Source organism: Vipera ursinii, assembly GCF_947247035.1.
Source record: "Vipera ursinii genome assembly, chromosome: 3".
In the NCBI taxonomy this organism is placed as follows: Eukaryota; Metazoa; Chordata; class Lepidosauria; order Squamata; family Viperidae; genus Vipera; species Vipera ursinii.
In genome coordinates, this window is record NC_139516.1 from 36525614 (window position 1) to 36543673 (window position 18060).

An 18060-nucleotide genomic window follows, 5' to 3' on the forward strand; every position below is an offset into this window, starting at 1 on the left:
CTTGGGATAAAGACAGTAAAATACAACAGCTTACATCCCAAAGAATATTGCAGACAAATTTGTCATATAAATTTAAAGCTTCTCAAGCACAACGATATTTCTGTTATCTATTTACCTGGAAGTATAATTCATTGAAAACCACTTCCTCTGTGTTCATATATATACCAAGAGAACATTTCGGTTTAGCCAGCAGTTTTAATCAAAGTTAAAGAGTTACTTTAACTCTGCTCTTCATTAGGCTGCCAAGTGCACATCAGAACCATTATATCTGCTTCTACTCGGGCTCAATTGCTTGTCCGCTTTAGACATCCGTCCGGGGCTGCTACTTTGGGGGCTTTTCAATGACTTTGGAGATATTGTATTACTGTACAGACACTAACCTCCCCCATCGCTACTAATAAACGCAGGCTACGCCAGATGAATCCCCAGCCTGCGCGTATACATTATAATGCCACGCTCGTATCTCCTTTTCGCCTTCCCTTCACCCGGATCACTGGGGAGCGGAAGTGCCTTTGGAGAACCGTGACGTCCTTCGTTTCAGAAACCCAACGTTACACCGGAAACGACGACGGTTCAGAGACTAGCCCGTGACCTCCGCGCCCTCTAGCGGTTCTCTTACCCATGCCTCTTTCCTTCAGCTAAGATACGGCATTGGGTGGCCAAGCGGGTGCTCTGGGCTGACACACAGGTGTGTGCCCGGAAGAGAGAGGACATCGCGGGGAAGGGGGTTTAACGCGGTGCCTCGTTATTTCCAGGTGAGCGGTCGGGAACAGCCTTCTCATTATTCCCTTTCCTTCGTCTCTCCCCCTCCGCTCTTAGAGTCGTACAGGCCAAAGATAGAAAGTGCTGTTGTTCTGAGTTGTAACTAATACCTGAGCCTAAAGCCTTGAATTGGGGCAACAGTGGCGCGATCTTCCCACTTTCTTATTCAGGGTTGTTCTACAACCTGATGTAAGCTTAGATCTCTTAGCAAATGCGTGTAAGTTATTTGTTCATTTCTTAATCCTCCCCTCACCAAATAGCATCCTGTCAGCTTGGTTGAAACTAAACATTAAGAAAACCAAGATCATGGCATCCGGCCCTCTCAATTCCTGGCAAATAGATGGGGAAGAAATGGAGGTAGTGACAGATTTTATTTTCCTGGGCTCCAAGATCACTGCAGATGGGGACTGTAGTCAAGAAATTAAAAGATTTTAAAGAAATTAAAATCTAGACAGCACACTAAAAAGTCATCACCCTGTCAACAAAAGTGCGTATAGTCAAGGCTATGGTCTTCCCAGTTGCAATGTATGGAAAGGCTGAGCGCCAAAGAATTGAGGCCTTTGAACTGTGGTGCTGGAGAAGACTCCTGCGAGTCCCTTGGACTGCAAGGCGATCAAACCGGTCAGTCCTAGAGGAGATCAACCCTGACTGCTCTTTAGAAGGCCAGATCCTGAAGCTAAAACTCAAATACTTTGGCCACCTAATGAGAAGGAAGGACTCACTGGAGAAGAGCCTAATGCTGGGAAAGATTGAGGGCAAGAGAAGAAGGGGACGACAGAGAATGAGGTGGCTGGATGGAGTTACTGAAGCAGTAGGCGTGAGCTTAAATAGACTCCAGAAGATGGTAGAGGACAGGAAAGCCTGGAGGAACGTTGTCCATAGGGTCGCGGTGGGTCAGACACGACTTCGCAACTAACAACAACAACAGCTTGGAATCTCCTCTCTCTCTCTCTCTCTCTCTCTCTCTCTCTCTCTCTCTCTCTCTCCTGTCTTCTCAGAAAATGGCCTGCACAATAGAAAAGATCTTGACAGATGCAAAGACATTGCTGGACAGGCTGAAAGATCATGATAATGCTGCTGAGTCTCTCATTGATCAGTCCACTATGTTGCATAAGAAAGTAGTAGCCATGAAAGAAGCTGGTACAACTCTTTCAAACAAGGTGAGAGTGCACATTTGTTAATGGCACAAATTGATTGGCAGTGCAGGTTAATGGATGCTGTTGTGTATACAAGTTCTCATAGAAAACATTTTTCTTTTACAAGTATCAAGAAGATGCAGCTGAGCTAAAGGATCTCTCTAAATATAAACCTCACATTCTCTTATCTCAGGAAAACACTCAGATCAGAGATCTGCAACAGGAAAATAGAGGTGAGCATTATCCTAATGAAGTAATTGTGAGCTAGAATGATTTTTATAGAAGTAATGATTTAATTAAGGGTTTTACTTCAGAGCTTAATTTAGAATATCTTAGGAATGTTCTGAGAGTGGAAGTATCATGTGAGATCTGGGATAAATACCTTTGATAAAATGGGTATAATTCGAGCCATATTTCAGTTTGTTATTTCTTATTTATACAACAAACCATGCAAAAATATTGGCTTAAAATCATTTTGTTATTGGTGTTCTTCGTGGTATTATATGCTGGTTGTATAAGGATGCCAAAACAAAAAACCTCCCAAATTTTATTCAAGTTATATTCAATCTGCATCTTATTTGAAAAATAGATTGTAACCGTACTGATTACCGTAACTTGTGCTATATAAATGACAGCCTGCCACACATTTACATAATACGTTTCAGTGAAAAACAGAAATTTGTCCCCAAATAAATGCATAGGATTAGACTATAAACTAAATTTGCCTGATTATAAAATACTGATCCAGAGTGTGCATTGATCAAAGAAGACTAGTTGCTTTCCATGCTCTCTCATCAGGGAAAGAATTTGAAATGGAAGTGTAACCAAACAAATAGTAGGAACCAATGTGTATACTACAAATATAGTTACACCATGGAATTACACTTTTTTCAGAGCTCTGGATCTCTTTGGAAGAGCATCAAGATGCACTGGAACTTATTATGAGCAAATACAGAAAACATATGCTGCAGCTCATGATGAAAAGAAAAGATGTGGATGCCCAATCAGTTTTGCAAGTACATCAGACTCAGTCTGCGGTAAGAAATTACAATAGATTTAGTAGAGTTGCTTGGATGTGTGCTCTGTTCCTATAGTGTCTGCTTCTGACTCTCACTTTTTCCTCAAGAGTCTTGTGATTTATATTCAGATGCTTGGCAACTGATTCATATTTATGACGGTCTGAAATATCTCGGAAGTGCCTTTTCTTTCTAGGAGAAAACATTGCAGCTGAGCCATTATTATAAAGCAAATAACTGTAAATACCATGGATGGTTAATTATTTTTATACCACAAAAACTACCAAATTTCATTACATTCCTGCCTCAAAGTAAGTGGCTATAAACCTATGACTCCTCAGCATTCCATATACCACAGGATATTTGAATTTTCTTACGGAAAACATGAAAGCAAAATAGATGTACAAGAGAGGGTGCCCGTCTGCTGGATCCAGAGCCTTCCTGTTTTCCAGTTTGCTCCTAAACTGGTGTATACAATAACAGTCATGGAGCTAAAGAGAGGTAACAAGACTAGGTTGTAGAATATAAATGTTCTTTATGTATGGTTACATAGTCAGTGCAGTATTAATAATTGGAGTATCATATTACTTGCAGTCCTATATCCTGAACCAAATGTCCTTGCTATAAGAGGATACAAATATGCATGCATGCATTGCAAAAAAAATAATGGTTGTGCAATATGTGTGGATACTGCAGTGAAGAAGAAATAGGTCTCTTGAGCTCTTAAGTGGAAATGGAGTATGTTGGTACTGAATAACGAGACTGGATCATGACCACATTCTTTATAAGCAAAGCACCTATTAGAAATATTTCAGGGCAAAATGATATGTTTCTTACAACATAATAATAATAGGGCCTGTCTTAAAGCTGTTTTCCAGAAAATTAAAATATATTTTAACAGAATTGCAGAATGACGGGATTATTTAGAAAGAGTATGATGGCAATAGTTGGTTCCTATTTAATTGCTGTAGTTCCAAGACACAAATCTGTCATGGTGCTGCATATTAAAAATGTAAAATATACTGTAAATAAAATGTAATAGAAATGGATTACTTAAAATTAGCCCTTTAGAGTTCACCAGAGTCATTCATTAAAAATTTTCTTGACTTCGGTGGACTTTTCTGATTACAGATACTTTTTTCCAACCTTATATTGGACTGATTATTGTTTAGAGCAAGGCTTTTCAACCAGTGGTATGGGTACCATTTGTGGTTCATTGGCACCTGGCAGGTGGTACGCGACTATCCTATAAAAGTGGTAGTGGGGGAGGGGAATGAGCTGAACCGGTGGCAGCACCACACAAGCCTAAGGGAGAGACGGCTGGAGCTGCAGGGCTGTAAGGGTTCAGCGGAGGCACCAGGATCAGTGCTTCTTCGGGACTGTCAGGGCTCAGCAAAAGCGCCAGGATCAGCACCAAACTCCAGCTGGAGCTCGGCGCTGATCCTAGTGCTTCTGAGCCCAGAAGAAGCACTGATCAGCTGGAATGTTGCAGCATCTCCAGGGGCTTGTGATTTATATTCAGATGCTTGGCAACTGATTCATATTTATGACAGTCACAGTGTCCCAGGGTCATGTGAAGTGACCAAACCTGCTGCAACCACCCAGCAGACCCGGGGAATAAAAACTAAACACCCCCCCACCCCACCCCTGCTGCCAGTCCTCAACAGAAATGCTCACAACAATGAAAACCTTGGACAGGAGGAAGAGCGCCGTCGGGCAGGCAGGTGTCTTGCTTGGCTGTGGCTTGGGGGATGCTTTTTTCAGTGCCATTGTAACTTCGAACAGTCACTAAGCAAACTGTTGTAAGTTGAGGACTACCTATATTTTATCACTTTTTTACCTTTTTTTTGGTCATCAAGTTTTTGACACCTTGCTAGGCAACTGGTGGTACTCGGATGTTGCCATACCCTAAAAGTGGCACAATAGGTGAAAAGGTTGAAAAGCCCTGGTTTAGAGTATACTGCTTGTCTGCGGCATTCATTTTACTTTCTCTAATAAATTGCATCAATTTAAGGGTATTTTTATAATCTGAAAGATTTCAACAACTCAGTCTAGTGAAAAGGTTTATTGAAGCCTAGTTACAATATCATCCGTTTCCCCCTTGTTGACAAACATGAATTTAATTAAGACGATTCCTACAACCTAGCATTATTTTTCTCTTTCTTCACAATAGAATTTTTAATTTGTGTTCATGATGAATATTTGTTTCTGTGTTTTAATTGAGAATAATTTTGTTTTCAAATCTATCTGCAGGAGATTGAGATTGACATGATCTGTGAAATGGGAGAGGTTATGAGAAAAGCAGTTAATGTTGACAGTGACCAGTATTATAAAATACAAGAAAAGCTAGCACAGTTAGAGGTAAGTGCTGAACTACTGTGAAGTGTGGGATTGTTGAAAAAGGAAGGTATTTGTGATTTTTCAGCATCCAAAGGAGCATTGATTGTTCTCTATTAAGGGCTATTACATGCACCAGACTGAAGTAGCTTCATAGTTGTAGAGAATGAATAACAAGAGTTGGAAAGGACCTTGGAGATCTTCTAGTCTGACCCCCTGCTCAAGCAGAAAACTATAACATTTCAGACAAATGATTGGCCATTCTCTTCTTAAAGAGTGTTCGAGCTTTCACAACCTCTGGAGGCAAGTCATTCCACTGATTAATTGTTCTAAATGTCAGGAAATTTCTCCTTAGTTCTGGATTGATTCTCTCCTGGATTAGATTCCATCCATTACTTCTCATCCTACTTTCAGGTGCTTTGGATAGCTTTGAAAGCAAAGTAATAATTCAAAAAGCTGGAATCATGGAACATTTTAAATAATGACTTTTAAGCTGTATTAAATAATTAAATAATCCAGGAAAAAAAAAACTTTTCCCTTCATCCCAGTGGGTAAAAACAATGTTAATAGCTTATCACTGTCTTTAAATAAAACAATCTCTTATCTCCTCATAGTTCATCTCCTATATAAGAACCAATTGTAAATACTCCGTCAATCTTTGTCAACAAAAACCAGTAAGGGAAATCAGATATAGACATTTTCTTCTTTTAACCTTGAACAAAGAAGACAAACTTATAAAGCTTCCCTGTTTTTAAAAAATATTATTTGACCCCTCCAAAAAGAATTCCAGAGGGAATTTGCTACTCATCTGTGTTTCAAAGCAAACATTCTTTAGAATTTTAATAGGTTTTTCTTACATCCATAAATAAAATGTATTCTTTAATTTGCCATTTCTTAAAAGTGCTTTCGAATCTTAGCAGAGCTCTTTTGTATATACAGAAGAAAAAAATTATCCAAGTCAGTTTCCTAATGTTTGTTCATCTCTAAGTCTCCATCAGATTCATTTGTATTACATTCAAATCCCCCTCCAAATTAATTTCATAAACATCCACTGCAGCTTGTTCTTGTTTTACAACTTCATTAGGATATGATCTGTCAATTTTATCAAGCATCTGATCCATTCTGTCCAAAAGTTTAACTGAAAGGTATTCAAAATTTTGCAATAAGGATTTTTGCTCCATTTTCTTTCTCCTCTGGCTCTGGGATCTAGCTTTCACAATTTCCTTGTCATAAAAATATGAAAACAATTTCATTTTCCTACGAGAATGTATCTTCTAAATAAATCTAAGCTATTGTTCCAAATTCCTTTGACCCCTTAATCCATTATTAATTTTCCAAAATCCATGTACCAAGCACGTATATAAAACTTTTAAAATTAAACTTACAGTTATCATCTAATGAAAAACTTTTCCAGTCTGAGGAATCTTAATCTCTACAATATGCAATGAATTTTTTAAAACCCAAAAAAAGTGATTTAAGATATAAGGCTCGCTCCAGCTTAATGTCCATAATGATTGCTTTGTGAGTGAGTTTGATGTAAATCTTGACTCTCAGCTACTTCACTCAGAAGCCAATCACAAAAAATGACAGTTTCGGTGCTTTACTCATGAAGAGCAGCTATGGAATCCCAAGGATGAGCTCAACAATCCTTTGTTCCAGAAAGATTACATTGACTTGGATCCAGCATCCAACAGTAAAATTCCCCTCACAAAGTTGTCTTGCTAGCTAAGAAAAGCCAGCAATGTGTCTGCTTTCCATGGCGCTTATAGGTGGTGTTGGACATTTATCTGATGATAAATCTTTTAAAAAGCAGGATGGAAAGATGATAGGAGTGATATATGGGAAGTAATTATGGATGTCCCCAAAATTACATTTTTATGGCACTGATTATATTATTTCTTGTCACTAACATCACACATTATTATTTTAATTTTCAGCTTGAAAATAAAGAATTGCGAAAATTATTATCAATCAGTAGAGAGCCTGTTGAAGTGAGGCAAGAATTACCTGATGTTGCATCTCAAGTTACAAAACCTCAGTCCTGGAACAGTTGATCCTGGGCATTGGAAACTCTATTGCAGGAATGAGTATGCTTCTTTCTGAACTTTCCTTTAATTCCCTTTAGTCTTCTCTTGGAAACCATTCCAAGCCTGTTACTATATTGTAAGTTCTGTGCTTAGGTTAGGGATATTGTAATGGCCCCTTCTTTGATTAATATTTGTTTTGCTTAAAGAAGAGTGAAATAAATGTTTTCTTTAGGTTACCCATGATTTTAGAAATCTCAATTGGATAGAGCAAGGATCATCTTAACTTTTCTAGTGTGAGCAAATAACGAAGTATTTTAGCATGCCTTAAATTGCATTGGAATTCAGTTCTTAACTATGTTTAGGATACACTGTTGTACAAAGCTTAGGCACTCCTACTTTAATGCTAGAATTTCTGCTTCTAGCATTGTTTTTGGTGCTGCATTTATTGTATCATTTAAAAATATACTGTCATATTACCTATTTTTTAATATCAACCAAGCCACCCGAATCACCTTGTAGGGGAGATGGGCAGCACAGAAATTTAATAAATAAAATAAATAAACAAATACAGAAAGTAACATACAATGCCAAAGTGTTGAGTCCCCATGCCTATGACTATTTCACATAGGAGATGTCTCTGTGGGTTATAACAAAGTCTGGTATATCTGCCTACCTAGAATGTTCAGTGAATATGATAATCCATTAGGGGCATAACCACAATAGTTATTTTTCTGTCTTTGTCAATATCTACTTGATCAAGGAATCTGTTTCTAATTTCTTATAGCCACATTAAGCCCCTGTGCATGGATGTCAAGAGGGAGAGATGCGTGGAAACAAGTCTCTGTTATATCTTATAAAGATTACTTTGTGTGTAGGCATTTGCACAAACGTCATACATATTAATCCTGTAAAAGATGAATTTACTTTTTTGCAAGCACCTGCCAATATTTTAAAAATTATTTTTCTTGAAAGATTGGTAATTGAAGATAAATATACCTAATATTTGTTTATATTGTTCTAAAGTGTACAAATTAGAAATGTCTCTTAAAATTTCTTGGGCATCTGTTCTCTGACGGTAAAACAGAATCTATGAAATTTATACGTACTATGCACATTTCCTGGTTCAACTAAGTTTTAGGAACATAACTAGTCAATTTATGTCATTTTGCCTATTTCCTTCTTGCCCCATAAGTTTTGGGGAAAGGAGTGATAGGCTAATTGATCAAATTCATTTGGGTTTTTTTCAGGTTCTCAGATTGAAAATTTTACTTTAAAGACTGAGCAGATAATAAACTCTGAAAATGTGGGCCCTATTTGCATAATGCAATCAGCTGAACAAACTCAATATCTTTGCAGCGTTATGCCTTAAATATATGCCTTCAGTGCCATCTTCAGAATCAATAAGCTCTTGTAATGAACTGCAATTTGCCCAGTCTTTTTATAAACTTTGGATTATTTTGTAACTATCACGTAGGATGTAAATGTAATTATCTACAGAGGTGCTGTACTATCAGCCTATTCTATTCAGTAAATTAAAAATATTCTCTTTACCTCACATTTTATTAAATATGTATATTGGCTCATTATTTTCTTGAAATAAAATGTCTTGGGGCAGTATTGTGCGCTAAGACACTTTTGTACAGAGAATTATTTATGGCAGAGGAGTAGGAACTATTGGCCATTTAGATGTTGTTGTACAGCCCCAGCCATCATGGCTGATAATTTGGGAAATTGAAACAGTAGTTTTTCAACGAAAAGGGCCATAGGTTCTCTCTTTGATGTTTTTGGACATATTTTAAATTTGACTGAGATCAATGTTTTTTGTCAAATCCTTGGACATTAAGAATTATAAATTAAATTTATTAAAGAGATGCTGTAGCTTCACATTTCTGAAAATGATATGTTGACTCTGAATTGAGGACCAATAGAACACTCCTCAAATAATGTGATCAACTTGTAAATTCCAGTTTGCAAGTATAAAAGCCTGCTAGATTCATGTAGTGTTTTAACCCTTTTTTATTTACCAAGCCAAAAACAAACAAGCCATATTATAACTTAGAGCAGAAAGATTATTCTTTCATATGGCCACTAATAAATTTATCGTTGCCTTATATTATGTATCAAATTATTTTCTTCACATCCTGTAAGCAACCAGCTACACATCCTTCCTGCCACCCAAGAAGCAGGTTTGCCTACATTTTTATAAGCGTGCACCTAAGCATTACTTTGCAGTAACTAGGCTACTCCTAGAATAAAACTGTATCTCAGAAAGTAGAAAATTCAGTTAATGGCTCACATTGCAGTTGCCTATTTTATAATTGTCATAATGGCTCAGACCCAACATATAGCATGTTTAGTTATGCACTCATGTTTATTTTCTGCTTTTCCCACAGTAACAGACCATATTTATAGAAAGCCAATGCTAAAGATTAAGCAGAAGCAGTGACTTCTGAATTTGTGGAGATAATCTTATTAAGCTTGTAGAAAGGATGGCTACTCATTGCATCTTGTTTCTGGACAGAGTTACAGGATTGATCTTTAGGACTGATCTAGAGAAATAAAATTATAATGAATCTAGATAGGATGGAGGCAATAGGGATAGAGAAGCCTGATGATAAAGAAGAGGACAACCACTTCTGAATGGATTTAAAAAACAAATGGCTCTAATGGGTGATTGCCTACTTATAAAATAGTTACCATGGAGAGATGGCTAATCAAAAAAATTATTTGTTCGATGTTAGGTAGCTCCCACTATATTATCTGCCATCCCAGTTTTTCCACTGTCATTTCCATAAATTATAGTGCTAGAATTATGTTGGCTCATAGGCCAGAGAGCCACTGGGTATTGATGGAAGTATCTTGGGTCAAAATGGTGCCCAAGAGCATTACTACTCTACCCTATATCAGTAGCAGTCATTATTGGATATAGTATTCTGTCAAACTGTTATGATGCTTTCTTCAAGTTTAAGTTTGCCATATACATGTTTGGTTACTCTTTGTTAATTAGAGTTGTAAGTAAAATACGATGCAATATTCTGATTTGATTAATTTTATTTACTTCAGGATTTTTATTCCCTAGTGTCAGTCTAGAAGTAATCTCCCACATGATATTGACTATAGCTCACGGTGTACATAATGGTGATAACTTCATCACAGTTTACTTGATTAGCCACATTTTCTCTCATTTTCATGTGCTGAACAACAAATTAACCAGTGGAGCTGGATTTGCATAGCACACTAATATAAAGTGTTTCTTAAAATGTGATCAGTGTTTCTTAAAATATGATCCATAGAATATCAGGGCTTCCAGAATAACTTGAAGGTATACCATGAACTGAGTTTGTTATCCCATCAAATGCCCTGTGCCACTACTCTGAAGTGGACAGAAGCTCAAAAACAGCACTTTATAAAAGTAGCCTGTACGTTTTAACAGCTCAGGAAGAACTTTATCAGATACAAGCTAGGAATGAAAAATTATACCTGCACTGTAACTATAGTTTAAATATTTTAAAAAGAAAGAAAAATAAGAAAGTCCGGTTGCCTTGTGAAAAGGCATTTTTGGGATAACTATGATCTGGATGACTCAGAATCTCCATAGGCAGAAAAACAATCCTTCATATTAACTATTTTGTTACCTGTATTTATTTCTCTACATAATCACACTTCTGCCAACATGGAACAATATTTTTTAAAGCCATCACAAATTAACTCTACTTTTTTTCTTTAATCAAATCTTAACAGTCCTTTCCACTTCTTCATCCAAGTCAAATATATGCCTGTGAGGGTATTGCTTCATTTTGGGAAAAGTGGGAATGTATATGGGGCTAAATGGCAGATAAGACACCAAAATCAAATTTCACAGCTGCCTCTTGGGTTGCTTGTGAAGTGTGAGCCCTAAAGTTTTCATAGTGCAGCAAAATTTTTCTATGCTTCCAAGCTCTGCTTAATCCTTTTCAAAATTTTGAATATTGTAGTGAACCTAGTGCAGACCAGGTTCAAGGAAATCCAGAGAATCCATCTGCATCCCAAAAGCTGTAATCACTAGTTTTTCTGCTTTTTGCTAACATTTAATATACTGGAATTTCATTTCTGGATCATGATGAGGTTTTTTGTTTTTTTGCTATCACAGTGCTGTGAAGAAACTCCTCACTTTCTTATCTTAAATAAGAATTGCTGGCAAATTATAATTATTGAAGCTTTTAACTCTGCTGTTATCAGGAAAAGCCTGATAGCAATTTCCCTTTCTCAGTTCATAAATCTTTCTCATGTGAAACTTATCAGTTGTTATCACAGATTATTACTTTGTTCTTGATCACACAAATCAGCTCTTTGTGCTTGACTGTCTTTAATTTTTATTTATTTGCTCTTTTGGCTCATAGTGTTCACATCAACATAGTTACGCTTTGCTGTGCTTCTACATTTCTTTTTCTTCTGGACCATCCACTCCCTTTGAAGGAAAAAGAAAATCCCTTCTTTTATTTGGCTATTTTTTCTGTCTGCTGATGGCTGAAGAACTTCCAATACAGACATCTACTCCATTCTCCCACACCCGTTTCAAGGTTTTATGTTTATTGACAACTCTGCTTTTCTAAGCTGGGGGGAAAGCTCAAATAATAGGGGAAGGTAACACAGGGGCTTGCATTTTTTTTCTAAGCAACTTGTTTTTCCACACTTAACCAAATAATTGTACATAAATTTTAAGAACTGAAATAAGCCATATTTTAAGAACTGTTTACAGATATTTTAACAGAAACTCTTTTCAAGTGATAACATCTGTATGAACAATTGAATGCAGACATAAAACAATTATTTGCAAGACAAAACCTTTGTATGGACATGGTGGTTTTCTTTTTGAGCTGGAATTCCTGTTGCGACAATTGTGCTACGCTCACACGATAGTTGCAGACACTGTCAGAGAAACTGAGCAAAGGGAAAGGACTCCTTGCTCTTATATTTCATGCAGAATTGAAATCATGAATATCATCTGAATAGAGTTTAAGCAATTACCACTATGGGATATCTAACACCAGATCAAAACTTTCATTTAGATTAAAAAATTCATTTGGCGATGGTGGGAATCTTAGGTTTCAAAATACTTGCATTATGCCTCCTAGACGCCTAGTTCATTAAAAAAAACTTGAGAAGGGGGAAAAAAGGCTACAGTGGCACCAAAAATCCATGCTTGCAACGTAGTTTCAGTGCTAAACTTGCTTTTGTGATGGAGCCATTGGCACCAAGTTTCCTTTGTCATAATTTATAGCTGACACTTTACAAGTCTTTTTTCATTGACTAGTTGCTTTTCCTCTTCAGTCTCAGCATGTGGGGCTGTCTCTAATTTTATCCCTAAAATAACAGTGTTACTGGCTTAATCAAGTCTCTGCAGCACAAGTCCAATGTCTTAACCACTATATAGGTTCACTATAGGTACACTAAGCCAAAAACAAACATTTTGCCTTAGCATATTGTGTGAATGTAGCCAACGTGTTCTAAAGCTGTTGCCTTTATGTTCAGAGATTTCCCAAGAATGAAGTAACATTTAAACTAAACAATGGGGACAGTGAGTTAATTGATACAGAACATCACTGTCCCCGGCAATCTAAGAAAATAGGGGAAGCCAGGCACCACACAAGTTATGCAGCAAGTAAACACAGGGTCAGTCATAAAGGACTCAAATGTCTATACACTAACGCACAGAGTATGAACAGTAAGCAGGGTGAACTAGAAATTCAGGTAAATGAGGGCAGATATGATATTGTTGCCATTACGGAAACATGGTGGGACGAAACCTACAAATGGAACACACAGCTAGAGGGATTTAAACTATTTAAAAGAAACAGACTAAACAAAAGAGGAGGTGGAGTTGCTCTATATATAAGAAATAACTTTATCTCTACAGAAATAGAGCACAATGACGAAAACTGTAAAGTTGAATACATTTGGGTCAATATAAAAGGGGGAAAAATGACATTGCCATAGGTGTATACTATAGGCCGCCCAACCAAGCGGAGGAAATAGATGAACTTTTTGCTAGTCAGCTAACTAAGGTATGTAAGAAGCACATCACAATAGTAATGGGGGACTTTAATTACCCTGATATAAACTGGGAGACAAACTCTGCACCAAATGGAAGATCAAGAGCCTTGGTGGAGCAGTGGGCTGATGCCTCCTTAAGTAACACCAGCTGCCTGCAATTAGTGCAGGTTCGCATCCCACCAGGCTCAAGGTTGACTCAGCCTTCCATCCTTCCAAGGTAGGTAAAATGAGGACCCAGATTGTTGGGGGCAATAAGCTGACTTTGTAATAATGCCGCTTGGCATGTGTGTGAAAGCCCTAACAAGCAGGCATATACATAGAATGAAGGCTACTGCTAAGCTTGTAAGCCGCCCTGAGTCTTCAGAGAAGGGCGGGATATAAATGTAATAAAAAAAATCAAACAGATTACTGACAAACCTAGCAGACAACTTTCTCTCCCAAAAAGTAGAGAAGGGAACTAGGGAATTAGCCATATTGGATTTAATTCTCACAAACAGAGATGAAATGATAGAAAATGTTGAAGCCACAGGAACCTTGGGGGGAAGTGATCATGCAATATTGGAATTCAACATTCTAGAGGCACAAGCAATAGAACAAAGCCAAACTAGAGTCTTGGACTTTAAAAGAGCTAATTTCAATAAACTTAGAGAGACCATGGGAAGAATTCCATGGATGAGAATCCTAAAGAGGAAAACAACTCAAGAAGCTTGGGAAATTTTGAAAAGTGAGATAATAAAGGCCCAGTCTAGTACAATACCAACAAAGAAGAAAAATAACAGCTCTCAAAAGAAACCAGCATGGCTGCATAAAGAACTCTCTGATAAATTGAAAGATAAAAAGGACAAGTATAAGAATTGGAAAGAAGGGCACATAACTAAGTCAGAATATCAGCAAATAGCCCGTGCCTGCAAAGATGAAGTCAGGAAAGCTAAGGCTCAAAATGAACTAAGGCTTGCAACCAAAGTCAAAAATAACAAAAAACGATAAAAAATAAGAAAAAAGTGAAGGAAATGATTGGTCCATTAGTGGGGGAAAGTGGCAAGAAGGTGACAAGCAATAGGGAGAAAGCAGAACTATTTAACTTGTTTTTTGCATCTGTCTTTACACAAAGGGAAAAAACAGTCCAACCTACCAAAACCAGTGCCATAAAAAACAGAATAGAAACGCAAGTTAAGATAGGAAAAAAAAGGTAAGTGAACACCTGTCCAGCCTAGACAAGTTCAAATCACCAGGACCAGATGGATTACACCCCAAAGTTCTCAAGGAACTGGCAGACATGATCTCAGAACCACTGAACTATATTTTTCAAAGATCCTGGAGCACTGGGGAACTACCAGAGGACTGGAAGAGAGCAGTTCCCATCTTCAAAAAAGGGAAAAAAATAGATCCTAGAAACTACAGACCTATCAGCCTGACCTCAATACCTGGGAAGATTCTGGAAAAGATAATCAAACAACAAATCAGCGAACACCTAGATGCAAAGTCATCACTAAAAGTCAACATGGGTTTGTCAAAAACAGATCATGCCAGACAAATCTTATCACATTCTTTGACCAAGTGACAAAATTAGTGGACCAGAGGAATGCTGTAGATATAATTTACTTGGACTTCAGTAAGGCATTTGATAAAGTAGATCACAACCTACTACTTGATAAGATAGAAAAATGTGGGTTAGATAGCATCACCACCAGATGGATTTGTACCTGGCTGACAGGCCGTACTCAACGTGTGGTCATCAATGGAACCGCATCTACATGGAAGGAAGTGTGTAGTGGGGTGCCCCAGGGCTCTGTTCTGGGCCCAGTGCTCTTCAATATCTTCATTAACGATTTGGATGAGGGGATAGATGGGGAACTCATCAAATTTGCAGACAACACCAAGCTGGCAGGAATAGCCAATACTCCAGAAGATAGGCTTAAAATACAGGAGGATCTGGACAGACTGCAACACTGGGTGCTATCTAAGAAAATGAAATTCAAAATGCACAGGTATAGTATAGCTGGTACCTTGTTCAATAGTAGTAACTGTGAGAGGGATCTCGGAGTCCTAGTAGACAATCACTTCAATATGAGCCAGCAGTGTGCTGCAGCTGCCAAAAAAGCCAACACAGTGCTAGGCTGCATTAACAGAGGGATAGAATCAAGATCAAGTGAAGTACTAATACCACGTGGTCTTGGTAAGGCCACACCTGGAATACTGCATCCAGTTTTGGTCAACACGATGTAAAAAAGATGTGGAGACTCTAGAAAGGGTACAGAGAAGAGCAACAAAGATGATTGGGGGACTGGAGGCTAAAACATATAGGGAACGGTTGCTGGAATTGGGTATGTGTAGTTTAACGAAGAGAAGGGTGAGGGGTGACATGATAGCAGTGATCCAATATCTCAGGGGCTGCCACAAAGAAGAGGGAGTCAAGCTATTCTCCAAAGCACCTGAAAGCAGGACAAGAAGCAAGGAATGGAAACTAGTCAAGGAGGGAAGCAACCTAGAACTAAGGAGAAACTTCCTGACAGTTAGAACAATTAACCAGTGGAACAACCTGCCTCCAGAGGTGGTGAATGCTCCAACACTGGAGGTTTTTAAGAAGAAACTGGACAGCCATTTGCCTGAAATGGTATAGGGTTTCCTGCCTGAGCAGGGGGTTGGACTAGATGACCTCCAAGGTCCCTTCCAACTTATTATTATCATTATTACTATTACTATTATTATAACTACCAACTGATCCTTGCATTAAGCCCTAGGATATGCTGCCTCACATAATTATTAATTACAGCTGTGTTGCAATTTTAAATCTCATACATTTTGCCAACTAAGGCAAGGTAGAAAAGCAAAGAGCATTTCTCACATGTAAACAGGCATTTTCAAAACCTATAGATCCTAAATAGGGCAGATGGAAGCTCAACATTTCTTCAGTCTTTACAAACCCCCACAAAAAAAAATAGCAAGTTCCTAACAATTTACAGCTTCCCCGAAGACCGAGAACCTGCTCTTTGAGGTGGTGCTTTTTTTTAATGACCTGTCAACGTTTTCAAACTGTTCACTGGTGATCACCAAATGATTTAGTGAAATCATGTTTGCAAACGATAGTGTAAAGACACTGGTTCAAAACATAGTCTCGCTTTGTGGCTCAGTATATTGTGACTTGCCATTTTCGCCTTAGCAATCAATAGATGCTTAAGTCTACCAGCGGGCGTTAAAACTTCCTCGAGAACAGCGCTACTTCTGCAAACGGCACTGTACGCATGCGCCCTATGTTCCTACTTACTCGAACCCTCTGCGCTTCGCTCCCCCTGCCTTTTTTCCTGGCCTGGATTCCTACGCATGCGTGAATCGACCCTGCTTTTCCCCCTGCGAGTCTCGCGAGAAGCCGGGATTTATTCCTACGTGCTGTGCCGTGCTGCTCATGGCGGCGCTGGAGCGGGGGCGCTGAGCTGTTGGGGTAAGTGAGGTTCTTTGAGAGGAAGACTAATGGCCTTTCTTGTCCTGCATCGCGGCTTTGTGGAGGACAGACGGGGATCTTGGAGTGACTTGGAACGTCTCCTGTCACAGTCCCTGGGACCAACGGTCTAGTGCGGGTGGGACCCCTCCCCCACCCACGGAGTGCCTGCTGATTTGACAGCAAGAGGGAGCGAGAGAGAGAAAAAAAGGAACGTTGCCGAGACAAGCTCGCTCTCTTCACCAACCCCTCGGTTCGCCCTTAGGCAGGGCCGAGAGAGAGAGACGGAAAACGAGTGGGCCCAAGGCTCGACATTACTACGCTTCCCAGTGTGCGCGACGCGTTTTGCCTTTTTTTTCCCCCCCGCAGGGGCCGATGGGGGATTGAGTTTAAGGGTGCGGTGTTGGTGGCGGCGATGGCGATGAAAAACACTCCAATTCCCATCGTGATGCCTCTGAAAGATTAGGCTACTAGGCCTGCTGGGGGATGGAGTTCTTGGTATTTTACAGTCTACGGAGCGAAGTTAGCCGTGCAGACTACCTCTCCCAGCATGCAGCGTGCAGACGTGGGGAGGGGAAGGGGCGGTCAATCTTCCTTTGTGTGAGGGGCAGCGGCCGCCATTTTCCTCTCTCTCTCTCTCTCTCTCTCTCTCCCTCCCCCCCCCCATATCTTGGTCGGGGAGGGGAGTAAATAGTGGACACGCCTCAGATACTTGAGGAAAATATCTCCGGTTGGGGTAGTAGCTACTATGTAGCTAGCAGCGGAATGTTCATTTCTAGATTCCGCTCTACGTTTCTCAGCAGCAGCATAATTGCTGGAAGCAAGGCTTTTGTACTATACGGATATAAAGCCTAATCTTATCGCCCCTTAGTAACAAGAGCCACCATCTTGCTGCCTAAGGACTACATTCTGTGGCTGCACGTCTTTGTAAATCTACAGGGGGAAATGGGGTGGTAACTCCCGTTTCCCTTATTTTCTTTAATGTAAATGTTGAAACAATGTTTTTTTTTTCAAAATGTTAAGATTCCCACCTGAATGCTACTGATACAATTGGACATTGATCACTTACTGAAATTTGTAATCATTTGATTATTCAATTTGTGTGAGAGTGGCTCACAATATAACGAGCAAGATAAAAGCAATATAATAAACAACGAAAACCAAACACTAAAAAGAAAAAAAAATTAACAAGATGGCAAACCCAGCAGACACTCAAACTTCCCATTTAACATCCAGGATTTTAGCATTCAGAAGCTTCAACCCTCTTAGCCAAGGCCTGTGAGAACAACCAAGGCTTTATGGCTTTCCAGAAC

General features: G+C 38.9%; 2 protein-coding genes across 7 annotated transcripts in view; both read left to right on the top strand.

The window, feature by feature from the left end:
• The first annotated feature begins 640 nt into the window (after positions 1–640).
• SIKE1 (suppressor of IKBKE 1) lies at positions 641–8893 on the top strand. The gene is made up of 6 exons (XM_083359003.1): positions 641–755; positions 1761–1922; positions 2026–2131; positions 2793–2935; positions 5168–5275; positions 7189–8893. The coding sequence occupies exons 2-6, from the start codon at positions 1764–1766 to the stop codon at positions 7303–7305; spliced, it is 633 nt and encodes a 210-aa protein (XP_083215129.1). The 5' UTR covers positions 641–755; positions 1761–1763; the 3' UTR covers positions 7306–8893.
• Positions 8894–16659: 7766 nt separating this feature from the next.
• Positions 16660–18060, top strand: part of CSDE1 (cold shock domain containing E1) — a 35267-nt gene continuing 33866 nt past the window's right edge. For all 6 annotated transcript variants that reach the window (XM_083357475.1, XM_083357476.1, XM_083357478.1 and 3 more), the window contains exon 1: positions 16660–16750. The gene's annotated coding sequence lies outside the window, so the exon portion shown is untranslated. The remainder of the gene's footprint in view (positions 16751–18060) is intronic.

What these genes read in the sequence shown, in the direction of transcription:
- SIKE1 (XM_083359003.1), top strand. Translation starts at nt 1,764, where the DNA reads ATGGCCTGCACAATAGAAAAGATCTTGACAGATGCAAAGACATTGCTG. An exon ending in TCTGCAACAGGAAAATAGAG is followed by an intron (nt 2,132 to 2,792) that starts GTGAGCATTATC and finishes CACTTTTTTCAG; the next exon opens with AGCTCTGGATCTCTTTGGAA. An exon ending in TACATCAGACTCAGTCTGCG is followed by an intron (nt 2,936 to 5,167) that starts GTAAGAAATTAC and finishes ATCTATCTGCAG; the next exon opens with GAGATTGAGATTGACATGAT.